This window comes from Oncorhynchus nerka, linkage group LG24, assembly GCF_034236695.1.
Source record: "Oncorhynchus nerka isolate Pitt River linkage group LG24, Oner_Uvic_2.0, whole genome shotgun sequence".
Taxonomy (NCBI): Eukaryota; Metazoa; Chordata; class Actinopteri; order Salmoniformes; family Salmonidae; genus Oncorhynchus; species Oncorhynchus nerka.
The window spans coordinates 27,566,913-27,591,168 of record NC_088419.1 but is presented as its reverse complement, the minus strand read 5'-3'; the positions used below and the strand labels follow the sequence as shown (position 1 = coordinate 27,591,168).

The 24,256-nt window shown below is 41.4% G+C and overlaps 1 protein-coding gene across 1 annotated transcript; it reads left to right on the top strand.

The window, feature by feature from the left end:
* Window positions 1-478: 478 nt before the first annotated feature.
* On the top strand, window positions 479-13,436 carry si:ch211-202p1.5 (uncharacterized protein LOC103909337 homolog). Its single transcript, XM_029631389.2, has 4 exons — window positions 479-721; window positions 7,844-8,009; window positions 12,254-12,382; window positions 12,490-13,436. The coding sequence occupies exons 1-4, from the start codon at window positions 661-663 to the stop codon at window positions 12,614-12,616; spliced, it is 483 nt and encodes a 160-aa protein (XP_029487249.1). The 5' UTR covers window positions 479-660; the 3' UTR covers window positions 12,617-13,436.
* The last annotated feature ends 10,820 nt before the right edge of the window (window positions 13,437-24,256 follow it).

Genomic DNA, 24,256 nt, shown 5'->3' with positions numbered 1-24,256 from the left:
ACATCTACTTCCCTAGTTCTCTAGTTCTGAACTCATAGCAGGGCTCTGATCTAGTCCCACCTGGCTTGGACTGTGACAACATCTTCAGCACACCTTTTGGTCAGTGGGAGAACACTTTACAGGACCAGAACTCTATTCTCACAAGGTAGCTCTTTCCTGCTGTATGTTATCAGTAACTGGCAGGCCTGTAGCACATGGCAGATGTACAACACACACACACACACACACACACACACACACACACACACACACACACACACACACACACACACACACACACACACACACACACACACACACACACACACACACACACACACACACACACACACACACACACACACACACACACACACACACACACACAAGGCTGTTGTACATGTGTGGGCCTCTGTGGGGGTAGCCCTGGGAGAGAAGAGGCATCAGTAGTGACAGAGACAGAGTCTGGGAAGGAGGAGGGAGGGTGTGGTGGTGCTTGAGGTGTCTGAGGTACTGCTGCTTAAGACCAGACCAGAGCCTGGGACTGACTCCAGAGCTTCTCTGAGCTCCACTTATTACTGATCCCTACTTCTGGATCTATCTGCCTGTTGTGTGTCTCAAGGAGAAATTGTCACTATCTTGTTTGAATTTGGAACTGTTTGTACTCATTGGAACAGAATAATGGATCTCACCACTTTTTACTTCCTGACCACTACTTTGGTTTTGATACTGGAGCATGAAGGTAAAGACTTTCTCCTGATATTACAGATGTTTACATTATTATTGAGCGCTTTTTGTTTCAATTGGAATAAAGTGTGTTTTACTATCATGTGGGGTGTAATTGTTGCACCTAAGCTGTGGTTTAATAGAGACAACATGTAGTAGGTAAGTGAGCCCTCATGTTGGCCATGCCTGTGAGCAGATGCCTGTCTGCTTTTACTGTCTGCTTTTACTGTCTGCTTTTACTGTCTGCTTTTATCTGTTGTTCAAAAGCTGGTTCAATTGGATTTATTTTGTCTACTGGGAACTGTACAGCCTGTTTTAAATTATTTTGACAACTGTTGCCCACAAGAGTTACAATATTCTGTATGAGTTTGCATAAGCATAACTAACCTCTGATATGATCTTTGCTGCTGATGCAATGTTGTGAACTGATATCCTTTTTTGTGCTCATGTCGAATGAGGACAGTGTTATGTAGTACACGTTTCAAAACAAAGGGGAAAATTCCATCTGAACTCAAACGATAAAACATACCTGTACTGTACAACTTTGGATGATATCATATATGTACAGGTAAAGGGAAATGGATAGGAGAAATGTGCAGATACTGACCACCCAAAGTTCTTATCCATGCTTGAGACTGATTGACCATAGGATTTATGTGCGAGCTAATCTAAACCACAGTGTTCTGATTAAATACCCAACCGGGCACTTCAACTACCAGGGACACCTACATTTATTTTTATTTTTTTATTTCACCTTTATTTAACCAGGTAGGCTAGTTGAGGACAAGTTCTCATTTGCAACTGCGACCTGGCCAAGATAAAGCATAGCAGTGTGAACAGACAACACAGAGTTACACATGGAGTAAACAATTAACAAGTCAATAGCACAGTAGAAAAAAAGGGGAGTCTATATACAATGTGTGCAAAAGGCATGAGGTAGGCGAATAATTACAATATTGCAGATTAACACTGGAGTGATAAATGATCAGATGATCATGTACAGGTAGAGATATTGGTGTGCAAAAGAGCAGAAAAGTAAATAAATAAAAACTGTGGGATGAGGTAGGTGAAAATGGGTGGGCTGTTTACCAATAGATTATGTACAGCTGCAGCGATCGGTTAGCTGCTCAGATAGCAGATGTTTGAAGTTGGTGAGGGAGATAAAAGTCTCCAACTTCAGCGATTTTTGCAATTTGTTCCAGTCACAGGCAGCAGAGTACTGGAACGAAAGGCGGCCGAATGAGGTGTTGGCTTTAGGGATGATCAGTGAGATACACCTGCTGGAGCGCGTGCTACGGATGGGTGTTGCCATCGTGACCAGTGAACTGAGATAAGGCAGAGCTTTACCTAGCATGGCCTTGTAGATGACCTGGAGCCAGTGGGTCTGGCGACGAATATGTAGCGAGGGCCAGCCGACTAGAGCATACAAGTCGCAGTGGTGGGTAGTATAAGGTGCTTTAGTGACAAAACGGATGGCACTGTGATAAACTGCATCCAGTTTGCTGAGTAGAGTGTTGGAAGCAATTTTGTAGATGACATCGCCGAAGTCGAGGATCGGTAGGATAGTCAGTTTTACTAGGGTAAGCTTGGCAGCGTGAGTGAAGGAGGCTTTGTTGCGGAATAGAAAGCCGACTCTTGATTTGATTTTCGATTGGAGATGTTTGATATGGGTCTGGAAGGAGAGTTTGCAGTCTAGCCAGACACCTAGGTACTTATAGGTGTCCACATATTCAAGGTCGGAACCATCCAGTGTGGTGATGCTAGTCGGGCATGCGGGTGCAGGCAGCGATCGGTTGAAAATCATGCATTTGGTTTTACTAGCGTTTAAGAGCAGTTGGAGGCCACGGAAGGAGTGTTGTATGGCATTGAAGCTCGTTTGGAGGTTAGATAGCACAGTGTCCAATGACGGGCCGAAAGTATATAGAATGGTGTCGTCTGCGTAGAGGTGGATCAGGGAATCGCCCGCAGCAGGAGCAACATCATTGATATATACAGAGAAAAGAGTCGGCCCGAGAATTGAACCCTGTGGCACCCCCATAGAGACTGCCAGAGGACCGGACAGCATGCCCTCCGATTTGACACACTGAACTCTGTCTGCAAAGTAATTGGTGAACCAGGCAAGGCAGTCATCCGAAAAACCGAGGCTACTGAGTCTGCCGATAAGACTATGGTGATTGACAGAGTCGAAAGCCTTGGCAAGGTCGATGAAGACGGCTGCACAGTACTGTCTTTTATCGATGGCGGTTATGATGTCGTTTAGTACCTTGAGTGTGGCTGAGGTGCACCCGTGACCGGCTCGGAAACCAGATTGCATAGCGGAGAAGGTACGGTGGGATTCGAGATGGTCAGTGACCTGTTTATTAACCTTAATCTTTAGGGATCTCAGACGATATGAAAGAGAGGTTGAACAGGCTGGTAATAGGGGTTGCGACAATGGCGACGGATAGTTTCAGAAATAGAGGGTCCAGATTGTCAAGCCCAGCTGATTTATACGGGTCCAGGTTTTGCAGCTCTTTCAGAACATCTGCTATCTGGATTTGGGTAAAGGAGAACCTGGAGAGGCTTGGGAGAGGAGCTGCGGGGGCGCCGGAGCTGTTGGCCGAGGTAGGAGTAGCCAGGCGGAAGGCATGGCCAGCCGTTGAGAAATGCTTGTTGAAGTTTTCGATAATCATGGATTTGTCGGTGGTGACCGTGTTCCCTAGCCTCAGTGCAGTGGGCAGCTGGGAGGAGGTGCTCTTGTTCTCCATGGACTTCACAGTGTCCCAGAACTTTTTGGAGTTGGAGCTACAGGATGCAAACTTCTGCCTGAAGAAGCTGGCCTTAGCTTTCCTGACTGACTGCGTGTATTGGTTCCTGACTTCCCTGAACAGTTGCATATCGCGGGGACTGTTCGATGCTATTGCAGTCCGCCACAGGATGTTTTTGTGCTGGTCGAGGGCAGTCAGGTCTGGAGTGAACCAAGGGCTGTATCTGTTCTTAGTTCTGCATTTTTGAACGGAGCATGCTTATCTAAAATGGTGAGGAAGTTACTCTTAAAGAATGACCAGGCATCCTCAACTGACGGGATGAGGTCAATGTCCTTCCAGGATACCCGGGCCAGGTCGATTAGAAAGGCCTGCTCACAGAAGTGTTTTAGGGAGCGTTTGACAGTGATGAGGGTGGTCGTTTGACTGCGGCACCGTAGCGGATACAGGCAATGAGGCAGTGGTCGCTGAGATCCTGGTTGAAGACAGCGGAGGTGTATTTGGAGGGCCAGTTGGTCAGGATGACGTCTATGAGGGTGCCCTTGCTTACAGAGTTAGGGTTGTACCTGGTGGGTTCCTTGATGATTTGTGTGAGATTGAGGGCATCTAGCTTAGATTGTAGGACTGCCGGGTGTTAAGCATATCCCAGTTTAGGTCACCTAACAGAACAAACTCTGAAGCTAGATGGGGGCAATCAGTTCACAAATGGTGTCAGGGCACAGCTGGGAGCTGAGGGGGTCGGTAGCAGGCGGCAACAGTGAGAGACTTATTTCTGGAGAGAGTAATTTTCAGAATTAGTAGTTCGAACTGTTTGGGTATGGACCTGGAAAGTATGACATTACTTTGCAGGCTATCTCTGCAGTAGACTGCAACTCCTCCCCCTTTGGCAGTTCTATCTTGACGGAAGATGTTATAGTTGGGTATGGAAATCTCTGAATTTTTGGTGGCCTTCCTGAGCCAGGATTCAGACATGGCAAGGACATCAGGGTTAGCAGAGTGTGCTAAAGCAGTGAGTAAAACAAACTTAGGGAGGAGGCTTCTGATGTTGACATGCATGAAACCAAGGCTTTTTCGATCACAGAAGTCAACAAATGAGGGTGCCTGGGGACATGCAGGGCCTGGGTTTACCATATATTCATCAGAGGGAAAAGTCCCAAAGCACCTACAGACTCCGTGATCGAAGAAGGAGAAAACGGAAAGTCTTAAACAAAAGTAAAAAGGTAACTATCTAGAGATAAGTCCTCTCTACAGATACTGTACCTTGAGATAGAGCAGGTCAGATCTCTAGATCAGATGATAGAATGCAACAGGTGTTCACAGTGGGGTTTTTGTTATATCATGCAGCACTTTTGAGGAATTTGAACAATGCCTTTAGCATATTCAAAAGAATATACTGTTCTTTTGGTCTGAATATTTCTACATTATGTGCTGCTGTCCATGTGTGCTGCACATTCCCTTAGGAATCACAGAACAGAAGTTAGTTCTATACCCGGGCTCTCCAGGCAACCCCCCCCGCCCACATTCCACAGCACCCCCATGATCTGAACCAGGAAAGACATTCTCCATAAATGTCGATCCAAGTCACTTGGATAGACAGCTTGTAGATAATATGTCAAAGTCAAGACTTTATGAAGGGGGGGGGGGAAAGTCCTCTCTCATTTTATTAGATGAGTCGAGGAATCCAGGAGCATTGGTTAACATGGATCCTTATTATTAGACAGATACTTCTAAAAACGATTTCCTGTGTCATGGTTGACTAGGCGCTGTTAAAGTACACTCTTTGGTTTATTGTTTCTTATACATGATAATAATAGATTAACATTGGTTAGTTCCGCAATCTCTGGAATCCATAAACCCTGTTATACACAGCACCACTGTTGCTTGTGCCACCCAAAAAGAAGACCATGTGTATATACAGGATTACCAGGGATAGAATCTGTGGTAGGTTATCCTGTTATATCCAGAACTAATCTTGTAAAAGCACAGGGCCAGGGTCTCTGACAATATTGCCTCAAAATTCTGCCAGAGATGTTTTTTGGACTAAATGGAATGGATTAAATAGTAAGCTCATGGACGATTTTGGCAATCAACTCCTGAACCTCTAAAGCAGTGAACGCTCACTTTTCCAAACAGGTCGCTAAATTAAATTTTGCTTGGCAATCACATGGCATCTCAGGAGGCACGCAAGGCTTATAAGCGTAACATTTCCGTGCTAAGTGCCAATACAATACAATCCATGGGCCGGGCGTCTGTTCGACGCCGAGGAGTCTAAAGTAACAAATCCACTATAAAAAAAAAACAGTTTCCTGATCAGGAGATGATTTACCTCAGCTATTTACGCCAATCAAATCTAATTTACGTAAATCCCTGAACACCTGTAGGATCAGACTCTCTATTAGGGGATTTTCAATGAGGCTTGTTTATGAAGAGCTGAGAGCACCGTTGGGGTGTACAAGGGAAATCTGTTTTCATTCAAGTGATAAAAAGCCAGAGGCAGGCCCAGCTATTGGAAGCTGCGCTCGTGGCTTGCACCAGCAGACTCCTGAATGCACTAGAGGAACTTGTGCAGGGTACAATGTGGTTCGCCACTGACTCATTGGGGTGAACCCAAATCCACATGGCATTTGGGATTCTCCACCACTTTAGTTTTATAACACATTTATTGAACTATAGTCCTTTACAGGGTGTAACAGTTTGATACAATTGACATAAGAAAATGCAAAGCTGTGAGAAATATATTAGGGTTAGATGTGGAAAAATAATAGCTAGACAGTGTCACTAGGTAGACAGTGTCACTATCAGGGTAGTCTGTGCCACTATCAGGGTAGACAGTGAAACTATCCGGGTAGAAAGTGCTACTTTCAGGGTAGACAGTAGCTCTATCAGGGTAGAAGTGCCACTATCAGGGTAGACAGTAGCTCTATCAGGGTAGAAGTGCCACTATCAGGGTATACAGTACCACTATCAGGGTAGAATGTGCTCCTATCAGAGTAGACAGTAGCTCTATCAGGGTAGACAGTGCCACTATCAGGGGAGAATGTGCTTCTATCAGGGTAGACAGTAGCTCTATCAGTGTAGACAGTGCCACTATCAGGGGAGAATGTGCTTCTATCAGGGTAGACAGTAGCTCTATCAGTGTAGACAGTACCACTATCAGGGTAGACAGTCGCAGTATCAGAAAAATAAATCCCCTGTATCTATTAGAGCACACATAGAGTGGCAACCTAATCTAGACTTCACCTGGGCTATCAGAGAGTACTACTGTGTCTGACTGACATCAAATTAATAATAACCAGTGATAATCAGTATCTTTCGGAGGGCTGGATGAAAGCTATCGAATGAATGAATGAATGAATGTGTCATTATTTGGTGTCAAATCACAAGTTGGCAACCCATAAATTCACACACAAACAAACATTACAATAATTCATGGTGATAATTAGCTTTCCGGTGTTTTCTGCAATGCGCATCCCATAAAGAAAAAGAAGAAAAATACAAATACAAATAAAATTTATGTTGCAAGTGCAGCCCAGTGGCAGTGAGATGGGCTATAGACAGTGAGATGGGCTATAGACAGCGAGATGGGCTATAGACAGCGAGATGGGCTATAGACAGGGAGATGGGCTATAGACAGGGAGATGGGCTATAGACAGTGAGATGGGCTATAGACAGTGAGATGGGCTATAGACAGCGAGATGAGCTATAGACACGGAGATGGGCTATAGACAGCGAGATGGGCTATAGACAGTGAGATGGGCTATAGACAGCGAGATGGGCTATAGACAGCGAGATGGGCTATAGACAGCGAGATGGGCTATAGACAGCGAGATGGGCTATAGACAGCGAGATGGGCTATAGACAGCGAGATGGGCTATAGACAGAGAGATGGGCTATAGACAGTGAGATGGGCTATAGACAGCGAGATGGGCTATAGACAGTGAGATGGGCTATAGACAGTGAGATGGGCTATAGACAGCGAGATGGGCTATAGACAGCGAGATGGGCTATAGACAGTGAGATGGGCTATAGACAGCGAGATGGGCTATAGAGAGTGAGATGGGCTATAGACAGTGAGATGGGCTATAGACAGCGAGATGGGCTATAGACAGTGAGATGGGCTATAGACAGTGAGATGGGCTATAGACAGACAATAAGTGGATTGTTTTATAGACTGTTGGCCCTTTTGAGAAGCGTACAGTAAGATGCTGATGTGAAGAGATTAGAACAGCATTAGCAGTGCCAAATGATCTACAGTGCATACTTCAGAAACAAATGAAAATGGAGTGACTGCAATCTCCCAGTTCTGTACCGTCTGTCCTTGTAAAAGTTTCCTCAGCTTATAGTATTATTTTTTATATAATGCTTTATTCATGGGGTTGTTCCTTCTCTCCTAGCATACTCAGACTCCAATGCCCCTGGGCCTGGTCCAGAGGAGGGCCCCGTGATGCAGCTCATCTACAGACCCCTACGGCGGGAGAAGCGTTGTTCCTGCGAGAACCTGAATGATAAAGAATGTGTGTACTTCTGCCACATTGGCATCGTCTGGGTCAACACTCCTAGGTGAGTTCATCAAGAACAACATCTCACAGCACAACTCACCCTCTCATAAACAAAACGTAGGTAGAAAGATATCTACGACAGAGATATCTGTGTTGTGAAAACAGAGAGGTTTGTCTGTACTGTTTAGTTGGACATATTGCAAAGGTGGAGATACATAACATTTGAATGATAATTTCTCACGCTGTATCATATTTGCATATTGAGCCATATTGTAGAGTATATTTTAGAAATAAGGCTCGGTGGGGGCTAAAGGCTGTAGTTAAGCACGACGCAACGAGGAGTGGCTGGATACAGCCTTTAGCTGTGGTATATTGACCATAATCACAAACCCCCGAGGTACCTTATTGCTATTATAAACTTGGTTGCCAACATAATTAGAGCAGTAAAAAATAAATGGTGATTGGCTGACAGCCAATTGGCTGACAGCCATGGTATATCAGACCGTATACCACGGCTGTCAGCCAATCAACATTCAGGGATCAAACCACCCAGTTTATAATTGCAAATTAAGCCATGATATGGGATGGCAGGTAGCCTAGTAGTTAGAGTGTTGGGCCAGTACCGAAAGGTTGCTGGATCGAATCCCTGAGCTGACAATGTAAAAATCTGTAGTTCTGCCCCTGAACAAGGTAGTTAAGCCACTGTTCCCCAGTAAGCCGTCATTGTAAATAAGAATTTGTTCTAAACTGACTTGCCTAGTTAAATAAAGGTTACATTTAAAAAATGTTGTGACAGTGTTCTGAGAAGCCACAGGTTTTTTGTGTGTGATTTATTATCACATCAGAGTGTAATGAGCTGGATGATTTGTGGTTCTTCGTAAAACTCAAAACCACAGTGTCAAGGATTTAATTTAAAATAAGAGACAGTTACTGCCTATCATCAACTCAGACTTTCTCTCTCAACTCTTTCCGTCTGAAGCTTCTTGTTTAACACGAGTAAAGGTGAATACCAGTGTACTTCAACATTACAGTCGACTCACAATAAGTTGGATCTGAACATACAGTACTTCCTGGTCCAAATATCCCACATCCAATTAGTTAGAGGAGCGGTTAGGGCATCTGAATTCCTTGTTTCCTCATGTGTTCTAAAAGTCCCAGGTTTCTATAAGTTTTCCAATATCCTTTCCAATGGTCAGCCTAAAACCAGCTACTAAAGACCAAGACCTATACAGTGTAGGTACTGTGCTATGTTTAAACATGGGATCACAGTAGTAGTATGCAATTATGTGATCATTGGTAATACCACATTTTCTCCTACCAAACACACTTAAACATAAGAATGGAAATCAGTAGTTAGGAACTGATATTACATTTCACATGAATGTTCACAAATGATCATTCATTTCCAAACTGAGCATAGAATTTTCTGAGACTCTCGCATGGTTTCTACTCAATTCTGTTGACTCAAGCTATCTACTTTCAACTCAAGAAACTACGACACAGTTTATTAAGAGAAGAGACAGGCTTTCACCATCCAAATATACTGAGGTTAAACTACAACAGAGAGAAAGAGACGAAGGGGGGAAATGAAAGGGTCACCTTTCAACATCTGCCAAAAACACCTTATGGAATGCAGATGTTTTGGCTGCTCAGACAGACAGGTAGACAGACAGTCAGACAGACAGGCAGGCAGACAGATGGGTGCATGTGTGTGCGTGTGTGTGTGTGCATGTGTGTGACGGTGTGTGGAGAACACAGGGAGGAGGTGACCCTGTTTGATGGGGTTGCTTTGAGTCGTGCATGGCATCTGGAATCAGTTCACTGTGTGGTCTTGTTAACATGTCCCAGGCTGCAAGGTGGGACATCATGGCGGGCAGGCAGACTGGCTCTGGTTGGCTTCAGGATCAGGTTAATATCCAGAGCAATGAAGCAGCAGCTTTAGGATATATAAATGTGTTATTACAGACTGCCGTCCCCTCTGTGTCCTATAAGACAGGTTTAATACATTATACCCTCGAGACTCACTAGACACCCGTGTTTGCCCAGCTTTTCAGGGCCATGCAGCTTTATTTACGTGATCTGCCTCATTGGTTCTATAAAAGCATTTTGTGGGGGCCAATAGAGATATAATATAGGATATTGAGCAATTAAGAGCCCCTTAGCCCACAATTTCTGTGTCCCCGCGGAAATCTAATTAACATACAAAAAAAATCTTACCAAAATCTGTCTGTTTTATGACCACTCTGTTGAAAGTTGAAGACTCTCAAGAACATGATGGCTTCTGTCTGTAGCACCCAAATGGTTTGGGCTATAAGGTCCTGGTACTAGTTAAAAAAGTGAATGGAAGTACAGTTGAAGTCCAAAGTTTACATACACCTTAACCAAATACATTTAACCTCAGTTTTTCACAATTCCTGACATTCAATCTAAGTAAAGAATTCCCTTTCTTAGGTCAGTTAGGATCACCACTTTATTTTAAGAATGTGAAATGTCAGAATAACAGTAGAGAGAATGATTTATTTCAGCTTTTATTTCTTTAATCACATTCCCAGTGGGTCAGAAGTTTACGTACACTAAATTAGTATTTGGTAGCATTGCCTTTAAATTGTTTAACTTGGGTCAAACGTTTTGGGAAGCCTTCCTCAAGCTTCCCACAATAAGTTGGGTGAATTGTGGTCCATTCCTCCTGACAGAGCTGGTGTAACTGAGTCAGGTTTATAGGCCTCTTTGCTCGCACACACTTTTTCAGTTCTGCCCACAAATTATCTATAGGATTGAGGTCAGGGCTTTGTGATGGCCACTCCAATACCTTGACTTTGTTGTCCTTAAGGCATTTTTTCCACAACTTTGGAAGTATGCTTGGGGTCATTGTCCATTTGGAAGACCCATTTGAGACCAAGCTTTAACTTGAGATGTTGCTTCAATATATCCACATAATTTCCCCCCTCATTGATGCCATCTATTTTGAGAAGGGCACCAGTCCATCCTGCAGCAAAGCACCTCCACAATATGATGCTGCCACCCTGTGCTTCACAGTTGGGATGGTGTTCTTCGGCTTGCAAGCCTTCCCCCTTTTTCATCCAAACATAACGATGGTCATTATGGCCAAACAGTTCTATTTTTGTTTCATCAGACCAGAGGACATTTCTCCAAAAAGTACAATCTCTGTCCCCATGTGCAGTTGCAAACCATAGTCTGGCTTTTTTATGCAGTTTTGGAGCAGTGGCTTCTTCCTTGCTGAGCGACCTTTCAGGTTATGTCAATATAGGACTTGTTTTACTGTCGATATAGGTACTTTGCACTGGTTTCCTCCATCATCTTCACAAGGTCCTTTGCTGTTGTTCTGGGATTGATCACTTTTCACAACAAAGTACGTTCATCTCTCGGAGACAGAACATGTCTCCTTCCTGAGCGGTATGACGGCTGCGTGGTCCCATGGAGTTTATACTTGCATACTATTGTTTGTACAGATGAACCAGACTTGTGGAGGTCTACAATTTGTTTTCTGAGGTCTCGGTTGATGATGTCAAGCAAAGAGGCACTGGGTTTGAATGTAGGCCTTGAAATACATCCACAGGTACACCTCCAATTGACTCAAATTATGTCAATTAGCCTATCAGTAGCTTCTAAAGCGATGACATAATTTTCTGGAATTTTCCAAGCTGTTTAAAGGCACAGTCAACTTATTGTATGTGAACTTCTGACCCACTGGAATTGTGATACAGTGAATTATAAGTGAAATAATCTGTCAGTAAATAATTGTTGTAAAAATTACTTGTGTCATGCACAAAGTAGATGTCCTAACCGACTTGCCAAAACTGTAGTTTGTTAACAAGAAATTTGTGGAGTGGTTAAAAAACGAGTTTTAATGACTCCAACCTAAGTGTATGTAAACTTCCGACTTCAACTGTATATATGGAGATAGTTTAGTACCTAAAATAAAGGGATAAATATCTGTAAATAAAACAAAAATGGTTTCCTGATCTTATATCTCTCAGATATAGGACAGACACTTCAGAACAAACTTCCTTTAGATTTTTGGCGGGACTATCTGTTGTTCCATGTTGTGATTCTGTAATTCAATGCATTTCTATTGGCTAATAACAGTAATGCCAAATTCAATGTGTCATCCAATAATTGTTTTATATAATTTTTTTGATACCTTAAGGGGTCTTAAAACACAACATCAAATACCCCCCTGAGTTCCCTTTGTAAGTTGAAAAAGCCATACTTAAAATTCAAAGCTGTTGTGTTTATCAGTGCATGTACATAGTGATCTCATCATTCCCTTAACTCTTTCTCCAGTCAGGTAGTGCCATATGGAGTGGGCTCCTTCCCTGTTCGACTGAGGAGAGAGGTGGGAAGGTGCGTCTGCCTGAAGAGAAAGGACTTTGAGTGTCTTTACTTCTGCTCTGCCTTGCGTACACTCAAAGAGTAAGTGTTCTTGAATCACACTTTAAATGTGTTAATATCATTGCTATCCCATATCAAATATTGAGAGGAAAAGAGTTAACACTGTCATGATTTCTTTGTTTTTATAGAGGTCATTATTTGGTCAAGAGGACATTTGCGACAAAGTCGAAGAAGAGATATAAGGCTGAAATGTCAAATAAAAGGATCCAACAAACACTTAACGCAAGAAACCTGAAAGAAGAGAATGGACACTAGTTTCATCACCCTAGTTTCATGTCATCTGATTGGTCTCTTTTACAATATGACGCAAAAGGACATTGTACAGTGGTGGGGCACTTCTGAAACGTATTTATGAAATGTTGTAACTTCTGCAGTCTTTTTGTGATTGTGACTCATTCTCAAATGTTTTAATGCTGTACATAAATATTTTTTACTTTACAACATACAGTACATATGTCATTTTCAAATCAAATGAAGTTATATAGTTACAGTAATGCATAAATGAGCAGTATTTAAGATGTTAAATGTAAAAATGTCTTGTATCTCTGTCAATGTTGTTTCTGCATGTTACACTGTTTTGGCCTCGACATACCTTTTGCTGTCATGGAGTTAGAATGTGAAAGACATGCTAGAAATGGAAAGCAATGCAGTTCTCGGGTCTTAAAAGTGAGTTACAGTATCAAACTAGACAGGGAATCATCTGTGTGATCTAGGACAGGTGGGTCATTTAACGCATCATATATCCAAAAGGTATTCAAGTAGAGTTGACATGTCCCGGCAGTGGTATTCAACGTCGGGGTTGCCAAAATAGTCCCCGCTGAAAAAGTTTGAATACCAATTCAAATTGCATTGCTACCAAGACATGGATTCCAGACTAGGGCTGGTATTCAAGCAAACCTGCAAGGCTACCAGACCGCTGAAGAAAAACCCATTCCATACAGTATTACTATCTCTACAGGGTACAGAGCTAGTCTGTATTGACATAGTATCTGATAACTAGCTATGCAGGTTTGTTTGAGCACCAGTATTGTTTAAAAGATGATCAAATGACTATTTATTTTGTTTGTGAGATGATTTTATAGCTAATACATTCAAATCTAAACAACATCCTTGTCACAGTGTGGTTTTCTTACAATAGTCCCTTGTTTGTTACAGTGATCTTCCATCAACCCCTTGAGTCTAGATCTGCCTGTGAAATATTCCGTATAGGCACAGACTAAGAAATGTGTGTGGTATGTACAGTACATTATGTATCACTTACAATGAAGGAACATTCATTGGCCGAACGCCCTAGGCTGTCCCACATTTATGGATCAAAAGGATAGCGGCTGTCAGCCAATCATCATACCTCTTCTCTTCTCTGGTCACCTTGCGGTCAGGTCAAGCGTTGCTCTGGGGATCAGTGTCCTCTCTGTGCTCCCTGCGGAGCGTCGTTCTGCCAGCATGAAGAAGCCCACAGGACCGCTGGATTGAACATGATTACAGCCTCAACCCTATCTAATCTTCTCCCACAAAGCTGTTCTCACCACTCAGAGGAAAATAACTCAGTCTCGCTGCATGACTTGTGGCTTTCTGTTGCTGCAATTTCCTTGACTATGCTCTATTATTGTTAACAGGGTTGTTTGCAAGGTTTTCCTTTAGATGACTGGCACATCCAACCATCCCATGGGGAAAATCTAAATGGACCAATTCTACACACACAACACAATATCATTTCAACTTGATATAGTAAAGCTGAAGCCTTTCAATTTTTTCTGAACGCACCATGATAATTCGTTTTCTTTTGAACAATTTAGTGAAAAAAATTGATATTGCATGTAGAAAAATCCCATTTAAAGCCATCAGTTGGCAAATACATCTAACAAATACAGAGGTGGAAAGATATGTCTCCCGTAGACAGTTCGCACAGGGGCAAAAGTTTATTTTATTTGCTTTTTATACTTAGGGGGTATAAGGGGTATATCAGCTTTAATAATGCAGGCAGATTGTAGATTCCATCAATGTAATTGTCTGCATCATTTCCAATCACCCATAAAAAATGTTGTACATATAAACAGTAACGGTCAAAAGTTTACCTACTCATTCAAGGGTTTTTAAATTTAAAAAATATTTTCTACATTGTAGAATAATAGTGAAGACATGAAAATTATGATATAACACATATGGAATCCTATAGTAACCCAAAACAAATATATTTTATATTTGAGATTATACAAAGTAGATACCCTTGGCCTTGATGACAGCAACTCTTGGCATTCTCTCAACCTGATTCACGAGGTAGTCACCTGGAATGCATTTCAATTAACATGTGTGCCTTCTTAAAAGTTAATTTGTGGAATTTCTTTCCTTCTTAATGCATATGAGCCAGCCAGTTGTGTTGTGTTGTGTTGTGACAAGGTATACAGAAGACAGCCCTATTTGGTAAAATACCAAGTCCATATTATGGCAAGAACAGCTCAAATAAGCAAAGAGAAATGACAGTCTATCATTACTTTAAGACATGAAGATCAGTCAATATGGAACATTTCAAGAACGTTTTAAGGTTCTTCAAGTGCAGTCGCAAAAACCATCAAGCGCTATGATGAAACTGGTTCTCATGAGGACCGCCACAGGAAAGGAAGACCTAGAGTTTCATCTGCTGCAGAGGATACTTTCATTAGAGTTACCAGCCTCAGAAATTGCAGTCCAAATAAATGCTTCACAGAGTTCAAGTAACAGACACATCTCAACATCAACTGTTTAGAGGAGACTGTGGGAATCGGGCCTTCATGGTCGAATTGCAGCAAAGAAACCACTACTAAAGGACACCAATAAGAAGAAGAGACTTGCTTGGACCAAGAGACACGAGCAATGAAAATTAGACCGGTGGAAATCTGTCCTTTGGAGTGCTGCATCAGATGACCTGGCCTCCACAATCACCTCAACCCAATTGAGATGGTTTGGGATGAGTTGGACCGCAGAGGGAAGGAAAATCAGCTAACCACTGCTCAGCATATGTGGGATCTCCTTCAAGGCTGTTGGAAAAGCATTCCAGGTGAAGCTGGTTGAGAGAATGTCACGAGTGTGGAAAGCTGTCATCAATGCAAAGGGTGGCTACTTTGTTTAATATTTGTTTGGTTACTACATGATTCCATATGTGTTATTTCATAGTTTTGATGTTTTCATTAATATTCTACAATGTGGAAAATTTTACAAATAAAGAAAAACCCTTGAATGAGTAGGTCAGTCCAAAATATTCACTGGTAATACTGTGTATATATATATATATATATATATATATATATATATATATATATATATATATATATATATACACATGTAAACGCATACATACATACATACACACACACACTTGGGGAGTTTTTTCCATTATTTTCTGCAGATCCTCTCAATGGATGGGGAGCGTCGCTGCACAGCTATTTTCATGTTAGATCGGGTTCAAGTCCAGGCTCTGGCTGGGACACTCAAGGACATTCAGAGACTTGTCCAGAAGCCACTCCTGCTTGGAAGCCACTTGTCTTGGTTGTGTGCTTAGGGTCGTTGTCCTGTTGGAAGTCTGATGTCCTGATCACTCTGGAGCAGGTTTTCATCAAGGACCTCTTTCTGTACTTTGCTTCATTCATCTCTCCCTCAATCCTGACTAGTCTCTCAGTCCCTGCGGCTGAAAAACATCCCCACAGCATGATGCTGCCACCACCATGATTCACCTTAGGGATGGTGCCAGGTTTCCTCCAGATGTGACGCTTGGTATTCAGGCCAAAGAGTTCAATCTGGGTTTCATCAGACCAGAGAATCTTGTTTCTCATGGTCTGAAAATCTTTAGATACTTTTTTTGCAAACTCCAAGCGGCCTGTCATGTGGCTTTTGCTGAGGAGTGGCTTCCATCTGGCCACTCTATCATAAAGGCCTGTTTGGTGGAGTGCTACAGAGATAGTTGTCCTTCAGGAAGTTTCTTCCATCTCCACAGAGGATCTCTGGAGCTCTGTCAGAGTGACCATCGGTTTCTTGGTCAACTTCCTGACCAAGGCCCTTTTCCCCCAATTGTTCAGCTTGACCTGGGCAGCCAGCTCTAGGAAGAGTCTTGCTGGTTCCAAACCTCTTCCATTTAAGAATGATGGAGTTCACTGTGTTCTTGGGGACCTTCAATGCTGCAGAAATATGTTGGTACCCTTCCCCAGTGGCCAGACGGTGCCTCGACACAATCCTGTCTCGGAGCTCTATGGACAATTCCTTCGACCTCATGGCTTGGTTTTTGCTCTGACATGCACTGTCAACTCATGGTAGCAAAATCGTATCTATATTTGCTGACTTTCTATTAAAATGTATTGTAGTAAGATAATGTTTTCTTCGGGATACAGTTGAAGTCGGAAGTTTACATACACTTAGGTTAGAGTCATTAAAACTAGTTTTTCAATCACTCCACAAATGTCTTGTTAACAAACTATAGTTTTGGAAAGTTGGTTAGGACATCCACTTTGTGCATGACTGTTACGGTAAATGAGTGAGGAGGTGTGGAGTCAGGCGCAGAGAGCAAAAAATGTGGGAAAAAACACGCTTTAATGTCCCGGAAACATAACATGAACAAAAGTAGGAAAACAAATGATCAGAAATATAAACGGACAGCGTGAAACCCAAATACAAACAAAATACACTCAAACAACAAAACAGACTAACAAGCCCGCACGAAACAGAAGCGGGCTGAACAAGCTATATATAACCCCACCCTAACAACCAAACAAGAAACAGGTGATACCAATCAGACAAAACCAAAGGAACACAGAACAACGGATCGATGATAGCTAGTAGACCGGCGACGACGACCGCCGAGCGCCACCCGAACAAGAAGGGGAGTCACCTTCGGTAATATTCGTGACAATGACACAAATAATTTTTCCAACAATTGTTTACTGACAGATTATTTAATTCACTGTATTACAATACCAGTGGGTCAGAAGTTTACATACACTAAGTTGAATGTGCCTTTAAACAGCTTGGAAAATTCCAGAAAATGATGTCATGGATTTAGAAGCTTCTGATAGTCTAATTAACATAATTTGAGTCAATTAGAGGTGCACCTGTGGATGTATTTCAAGGCCTACCTTCAAACTCAGTGCCTCTTTGCTTAACGTCATGGGGAAATCAAAATAAATCAGCCAAGACCTCAGAAAAAAATTGTAGACCTCCACAAGTCTGGTTCATCCTTGGGAGCAATTTCCAAATCCTTGAAGGTACCATGTTCATCTGTACAAACAATAGTACGCAAGTATAAACACCATAGGACCACACATCCATCATATCGCTCAGGAAGGAGACGTGTTCTGTCTCCTAGAGATGAACGTACTTTGGTGCGAAAAGTGCAAATCAATCCCAGAACAACAGCAAAGGACCTTGTTGGAAACAGATACAAATGTATCTATATCCATAGTAAAATGAGTCCTATATCGACATAACCTGAAAGGCTCAGCAAGGAAGAAGCCACTGCTCAAAAACCACCATAAAAAAAGCCAGACTACAGTTTGCAACTGCACTTGGGGACAAAGATCGTACTTTTTGGAGAAATGTCCTCTTGTCTCATGAAACAAAAATAGAACTGTTTGGCCATAATGATCATCGTTATGTACCCTGCTAGGTAAAGTCCCCCCTTATCTCAGCTCGCTGGTCACCATAGCATCTCCCACCTGTAGCACACGCTCCAGCAGGTATATCTCTCTAGTCACCCCCAAAACCAATTCTTTCTTTGGCCGCCTCTCCTTCCAGTTCTCTGCTGCCAATGACTGGAACGAACTACAAAAATCTCTGAAACTGGAAACACTTATCTCCCTCACTAGCTTCAAGCACCAACTGTCAGAGCAGCTCACAGATTACTGCACCTGTACATAGCCCACCTATAATTTAGCCCAAACAACTACCTCTTTCCCTACTGTATTTAATTAATTTATTTATTTTGCTCCTTTGCACCCCATTATTTTTATTTCTACTTTGCACATTCTTCCATTGCAAATCTACCATTCCAGTGTTTTACTTGCTATATTGTATTTACTTTGCCACCATGGCCTTTTTTGCCTTTACCTCCCTTATCTCACCTCATTTGCTCACATCGTATATAGACTTGTTTATACTGTATTATTGACTGTATGTTTGTTTTACTCCATGTGTAACTCTGTGTCATTGTATGTGTCAAACTGCTTTGCTTTATCTTGGCCAGGTCGCAATTGTAAATGAGAACTTGTTCTCAACTTGCCTACCTGGTTAAATAAAGGTGGAAAAAAAGATATATGTTTGGGGGAGACTTGCATGCCGAAGAACACCATCTCAACCGTGAAGCACGGGGGTGGCAGCAGCATGTTGTGGGGTGCTTTGCTGCAGGAGGGACTGGTGCACTTCACAAAATAGATGGCAACATGAGGGAGGAAAATTATGTGGATATATTGAAGCAACATCTCAAGACATCAGTCAGGAAGTTAAAGCTTGGTCGCAAATGGGTCTTCCAAATGGACAATGACCCCAAGCGTACTTCCAAAGTTGTGGCAAATGGCTTAAGGACAACAAAGTCAAGGTGTTGAATTGGCCATAACAAAGCCCTGACCTCAAGCCTATAGAAAATGTGTGGGCAGAACTGAAAAAGCATGTGTGAGCAAGGAGGCCTACAAACCTGACTCAGTTACACCAGCTCTGTCAGGAGGAATGGGCCAAAATTCACCGAACATATTGTGGGAAGCCACCCAAAATGTTTTTTTTTTTTTACCTTTATTTAACTAGGCAAGTCAGTTAAGAACAAATTCTTATTTTCAATGACAGCCTAGGAACAGTGGGTTAACTGCCTGTTCAGGGGCAGAATGACAGATTTGTACCTTGTAAGCTCAGGGGTTTGAACTTGCAACCTTCCAGTTTCTAGTCGAACACTCTAACCACTAGGCTACCCTGCCGTTTGACACAATTTAAACAATTTAAAGGCAATACTACCAAATACTAATTGAGTGTATGTAAACTTCTGACCCACTGGGAACGTGATGAAATAAATAAAAGCTGAAATAAATCATTCTTTCTACTATTATTCTGACATTTCACATTCTTAAAATAAAGTGGTGATCCTATCTGACCCAAGACAGGGAATTTTTACTAGGATTAAATGTCAGGAATTGTGGACAAACTGATTTTAAATGTATTTGGCTAAGGTGTATGTAAAAGTCCGACTTCAACTGTATGTATACTGTGTATGTCCACATCACCGTCAGACCATTTTATTGGTAAACTACATGGTAAAGTCAAAGTATCATGTTTTCATGATCGAATACGTAATATATATCCTTAGAGGTTAGAAAATATCTAGATCCTCTATGAGGCTGTGGAGGGAGCCAAATTGTAGATTTAAAAGAAAGCATAACATCGTTGTTTTTAAGCCATTGATTTCTAACCCTTTGATATTATTGTTGGATCGGATTTTAAACAACTTCTTGTAACTAGGGGGCAGTATTTTCATTTTTGGAAAAATAACGTTCCCAGAGTAAACGGGCTATTTTGTCAGGACAAGATGCTAGAATATGCATATGATTGACAGCTTAGGATAGAAAACACTCTAAAGTTTCCAAAACTGTAAAACTATTGTCTGTGAGTATAACAGAACTAATATTGCAGGCGAAAGCCTGAGAAAAATCCAATCCGGAAGTGACTCATGTTTTGAAAGCTCTGCGTTCCGATGCGTCCCTATTGAGCAGTGAATGGGCTATCAACCAGATTCCTTTTTCTACGTATTCCCCAAGGTGTCTACAGCATTTTGACGTAGTTTCACGCATTTATGTTGAAGAATGAGCGTAAGCGACTATATTGCGTAAGTGGTCACCTGATGGCTCTCAGAGTGATTCTTGCGTAAAATACAGAGGTAGCCATTTTTCCTCTCAGTCCTATTGAAAAGCCAACTGTCCCAGTTGATATATTATCAAATAGATATTTTAAAAACACCTTGAGGATTGATTATAAACAACGTTTGCCATGTTTCTGTCGATATTCTCAGCCAAACGTGAAGAACAAACGGAGCTATTTCGCCTACAAAAATAATATTTTTGGAAAAAAGGAACATTTGCTATCTAACTGGGAGTCTCGTGAGTGAAAACATCCGAAGCTCATCAAAGGTAAACGATTTAATTTGATTGCTTTTCTGATTCTCGTGACCAAGTTGCCTACTGCTAGCTGGACATAATGCTATGCTAGGCTATCGATAAACTTAAACAAATGCTTGTCTTGCTTTGGCTGTAAAGCATATTTTCAAAATCTGAGATGACAGGGTGATTAACAAAAGGCTAAGCTGTGTTTCAATATATTTCACTTGTGATTTCATGAATAGGAATATTTTCTAGTAATATTTATGTCCGTTGCGTTATGCTAATTAGTGTCAGATGATGACAACGATCCCGGACACGGGATGGGGAGTTACAACAGTGGCTAACATTTTGATGGCCATAATAAATAGATATGCAGTTAGTGGACAACCTTGTTTTACTCCTCTTGACAGTTTAATACTTACAGAGAAGTAGCCATTATTTACTATTTTATACCTAGGGTTACTATAAAAAAATAACTTTAACCCATTTTATAAGAGATTCTTCAAAATTGATATATTCCAGGCATTTATACAGTGCCTTGCGAAAGTATTCAGCCCCCTTGAACTTTGCGACCTTTTGCCACATTTCAGGCTTCAAACATAAAGATATGAAACTGTATTTTTTTGTGAAGAATCAACAACAAGTGGGACACAATCATGAAGTGGAACGACATTTATTGGATATTTCAAACTTTTTTAACAAATCAAAAACTGAAAAATTGGGCGTGCAAAATTATTCAGCCCCTTTACTTTCAGTGCAGCAAACTCTCTCCAGAAGTTCAGTGAGGATCTCTGAATGATCCAATGTTGACCTAAATGACTAATGATGATAAATACAATCCACCTGTGTGTAATCAAGTCTCCGTATAAATGCACCTGCACTGTGATAGTCTCAGAGGTCCGTTAAAAGCGCAGAGAGCATCATGAAGAACAAGGAACACACCAGGCAGGTCCGAGATACTGTTGTGAAGAAGTTTAAAGCCGGATTTGGATACAAAAATATTTCCCAAGCTTTAAACATCCCAAGGAGCACTGTGCAAGCGATAATATTGAAATGGAAGGAGTATCAGACCACTGCAAATCTACCAAGACCTGGCCGTCCCTCTAAACTTTCAGCTCATACAAGGAGAAGACTGATCAGAGATGCAGCCAAGAGGCCCATGATCACTCTGGATGAACTGCAGAGATCTACAGCTGAGGTGGGAGACTCTGTCCATAGGACAACAATCAGTCGTATATTGCACAAATCTGGCCTTTATGGAAGACTGGCAAGAAGAAAGCCATTTCTTAAAGATATCCATAAAAAGTGTTGTTTAAAGTTTGCCACAAGCCACCTGGGAGACACACCAAACATGTGGAAGAAGGTGCTCTGGTCAGATGAAACCAAAATTGAACGTTTTGGCAACAATGCAAAACGTTATGTTTGGCGTAAAAGCAACACAGCTCATCACCCTGAACACACCATCCCCACTGTCAAACATGGTGGTGGCAGCATCATGGTTTGGGCCTGCTTTTCTTCAGCAGGGACAGGGAAGATGGTTAAAATTGATGGGAAGATGGATGGAGCCAAATACAGGACCATTCTGGAAGAAAACCTGATGGAGTCTGCAAAAGACCTGAGACTGGGACGGAGATTTGTCTTCCAACAAGACAATGACCCAAAACATAAAGCAAAATCTACAATGGAATGGTTCAAAAATAAACATATCCAGGTGTTAGAATGGCCAAGTCAAAGTCCAGACCTGAATCCAATCGAGAATCTGTGGAAAGAACTGAAAACTGCTGTTCACAAATGCTCTCCATCCAACCTCACTGAGCTCGAGCTGTTTTGCAAGGAGGAATGGGGAAAATTTTCAGTCTCTTGATGTGCAAAACTGATAGAGACATACCCCAAGCGACTTACAGCTGTAATCGCAGCAAAAGGTGCCGCTACAAAGTATTAACTTAAGGGGGCTGAATAATTTTGCACGCCCAATTTTTCAGTTTTTGATTTGTTAAAAAAGTTTGAAATATCCAATAAATGTCGTTCCACTTCATGATTGTGTCCCACTTGTTGTTGATTCTTCACAAAAAAATACAGTTTTATATATTTATGTTTGAAGCCTGAAATGTGGCAAAAGGTTGCAAAGTTCAAGGGGGCCGAGTACTTTCGCAAGGCACTGTATATAAATTCCAAATTCCTTACTATATCAAAATCCTTTTCAAAGTCAGCTATGAATACCAGGCCTGATTTCCCAGATTTTTCATAGTGTGTTCTATTGTTTCCAGTTCTTGCCTTATATTATCTCCAATGTATCGTTTATGTAAAAAAAACTTTCTGATTAGGATGAATAATAGCCAACAATACCTTTTTAATTATAGGCGCTATGCATTTCGCTGGAATTTTTGCATGACAACACTAAAGTGTAAGGGGCCTTCAATTTTTTGGATCCTGTTTCAGTAATAATGAAATTAGACCTTCTTGTTGAGCATCTGATAAACAATTTTTTGTAGGAGTGGTAAAACATGCTGATAGCGGTCCTCTGAGTATATAAAAAAGGTTTGGTATACCTCCACTAGTATGCCATCCAACCCTGGAGTTTTCCTGAACTTAAATGGTTTAATTGCATCAAGAAGTTCCTCCTCTGTAATTTGGCCTTCACATTAGTCTTTCTGTACAGCTGTTAATTTTTTTATTTTTATAGAAGTAAATCCATGCAACTATCTCCGGGTTGTGGAGATGGAGGAGACAAATGAAAACATGTTCTTAAAGTACTTTTCTTTCTCTTTAAAAATATTGTTTGGTGAATCATGGGTGACTCAATCATTTGTCACAAGTTTCAGTAAATTATTTTTTGTAGCATTTTTATGTTGAATATATATTTTTTAAAATGTTGACATTTTTCCTCATGTTCAGTCCAATTAGTTTTATTTTTTAAATAATATATTACACTTGATCTTTCTTGAATAAGTTCCTCCATTTCTTTTGCTTTTTTCTCCATTTATTATTATTTAAAAAAAAACTTATCTTGTGCGTCTACGGTACAGTTTTTATTGCAATCTATCTGTACTATTAGTCCTTCCATTTCCTTTGTTAATATAAACTCTAAATTGCATTTGTTTTAAAGATGAGTACTGAATTGCATGGCCTCTAAAGGCACATTTAAAAGTGTCCAGACATAGCGTTTTCCTTGATGGCCAAAAGAGCACAATTTTAGTCTCATCTGACCAGAGTACTTTCTTCCATATGTTTGGGAAGTATCCCAACATGCCATATTTTTTTCTTTAAGCAATGGCTTTTTTTCTGGCCACTCTGGCATAATGCCCAGCTCTGTGGAATGTATGGCTTAAAGTGGTCCTATGGGACAGATACTCCAATCTCCACTGTAGAGCTTTGCAGCTCCTTCAGGGTTATCTTTGGTCTCTTTGTTGCCTCTCTAATTAATGTCTTCCTTGCCTGGTCCGTGAGTTTTGGTGGGCGGTCCTCTCTTGGCAGGTTTGTTGTGGTGCCATAATCTTTCAATTTTTTAATAATGGATTTAATGGTGCTCAGTGGGATGTTCAAAGTTTCAGATACTTTTTTTATAACCAAACCCTGATCTTAGCTCCTTGATCTTCTTCATGCTGCTTGCTTGGTGGTGTTGCAGACTCTGGGGACTTTCAGAACATACTGAGCTCATGTGACAGATCATGTGACACAGATTGCACACAGGTGGACTTTATTTAACTAATTATGTGACTTCTGAAGGTAATTGGTTGCACCAGATCTTATTTAGTGAATACAAATGCATGCACCACAGAGCCTGGACTCGAACCCA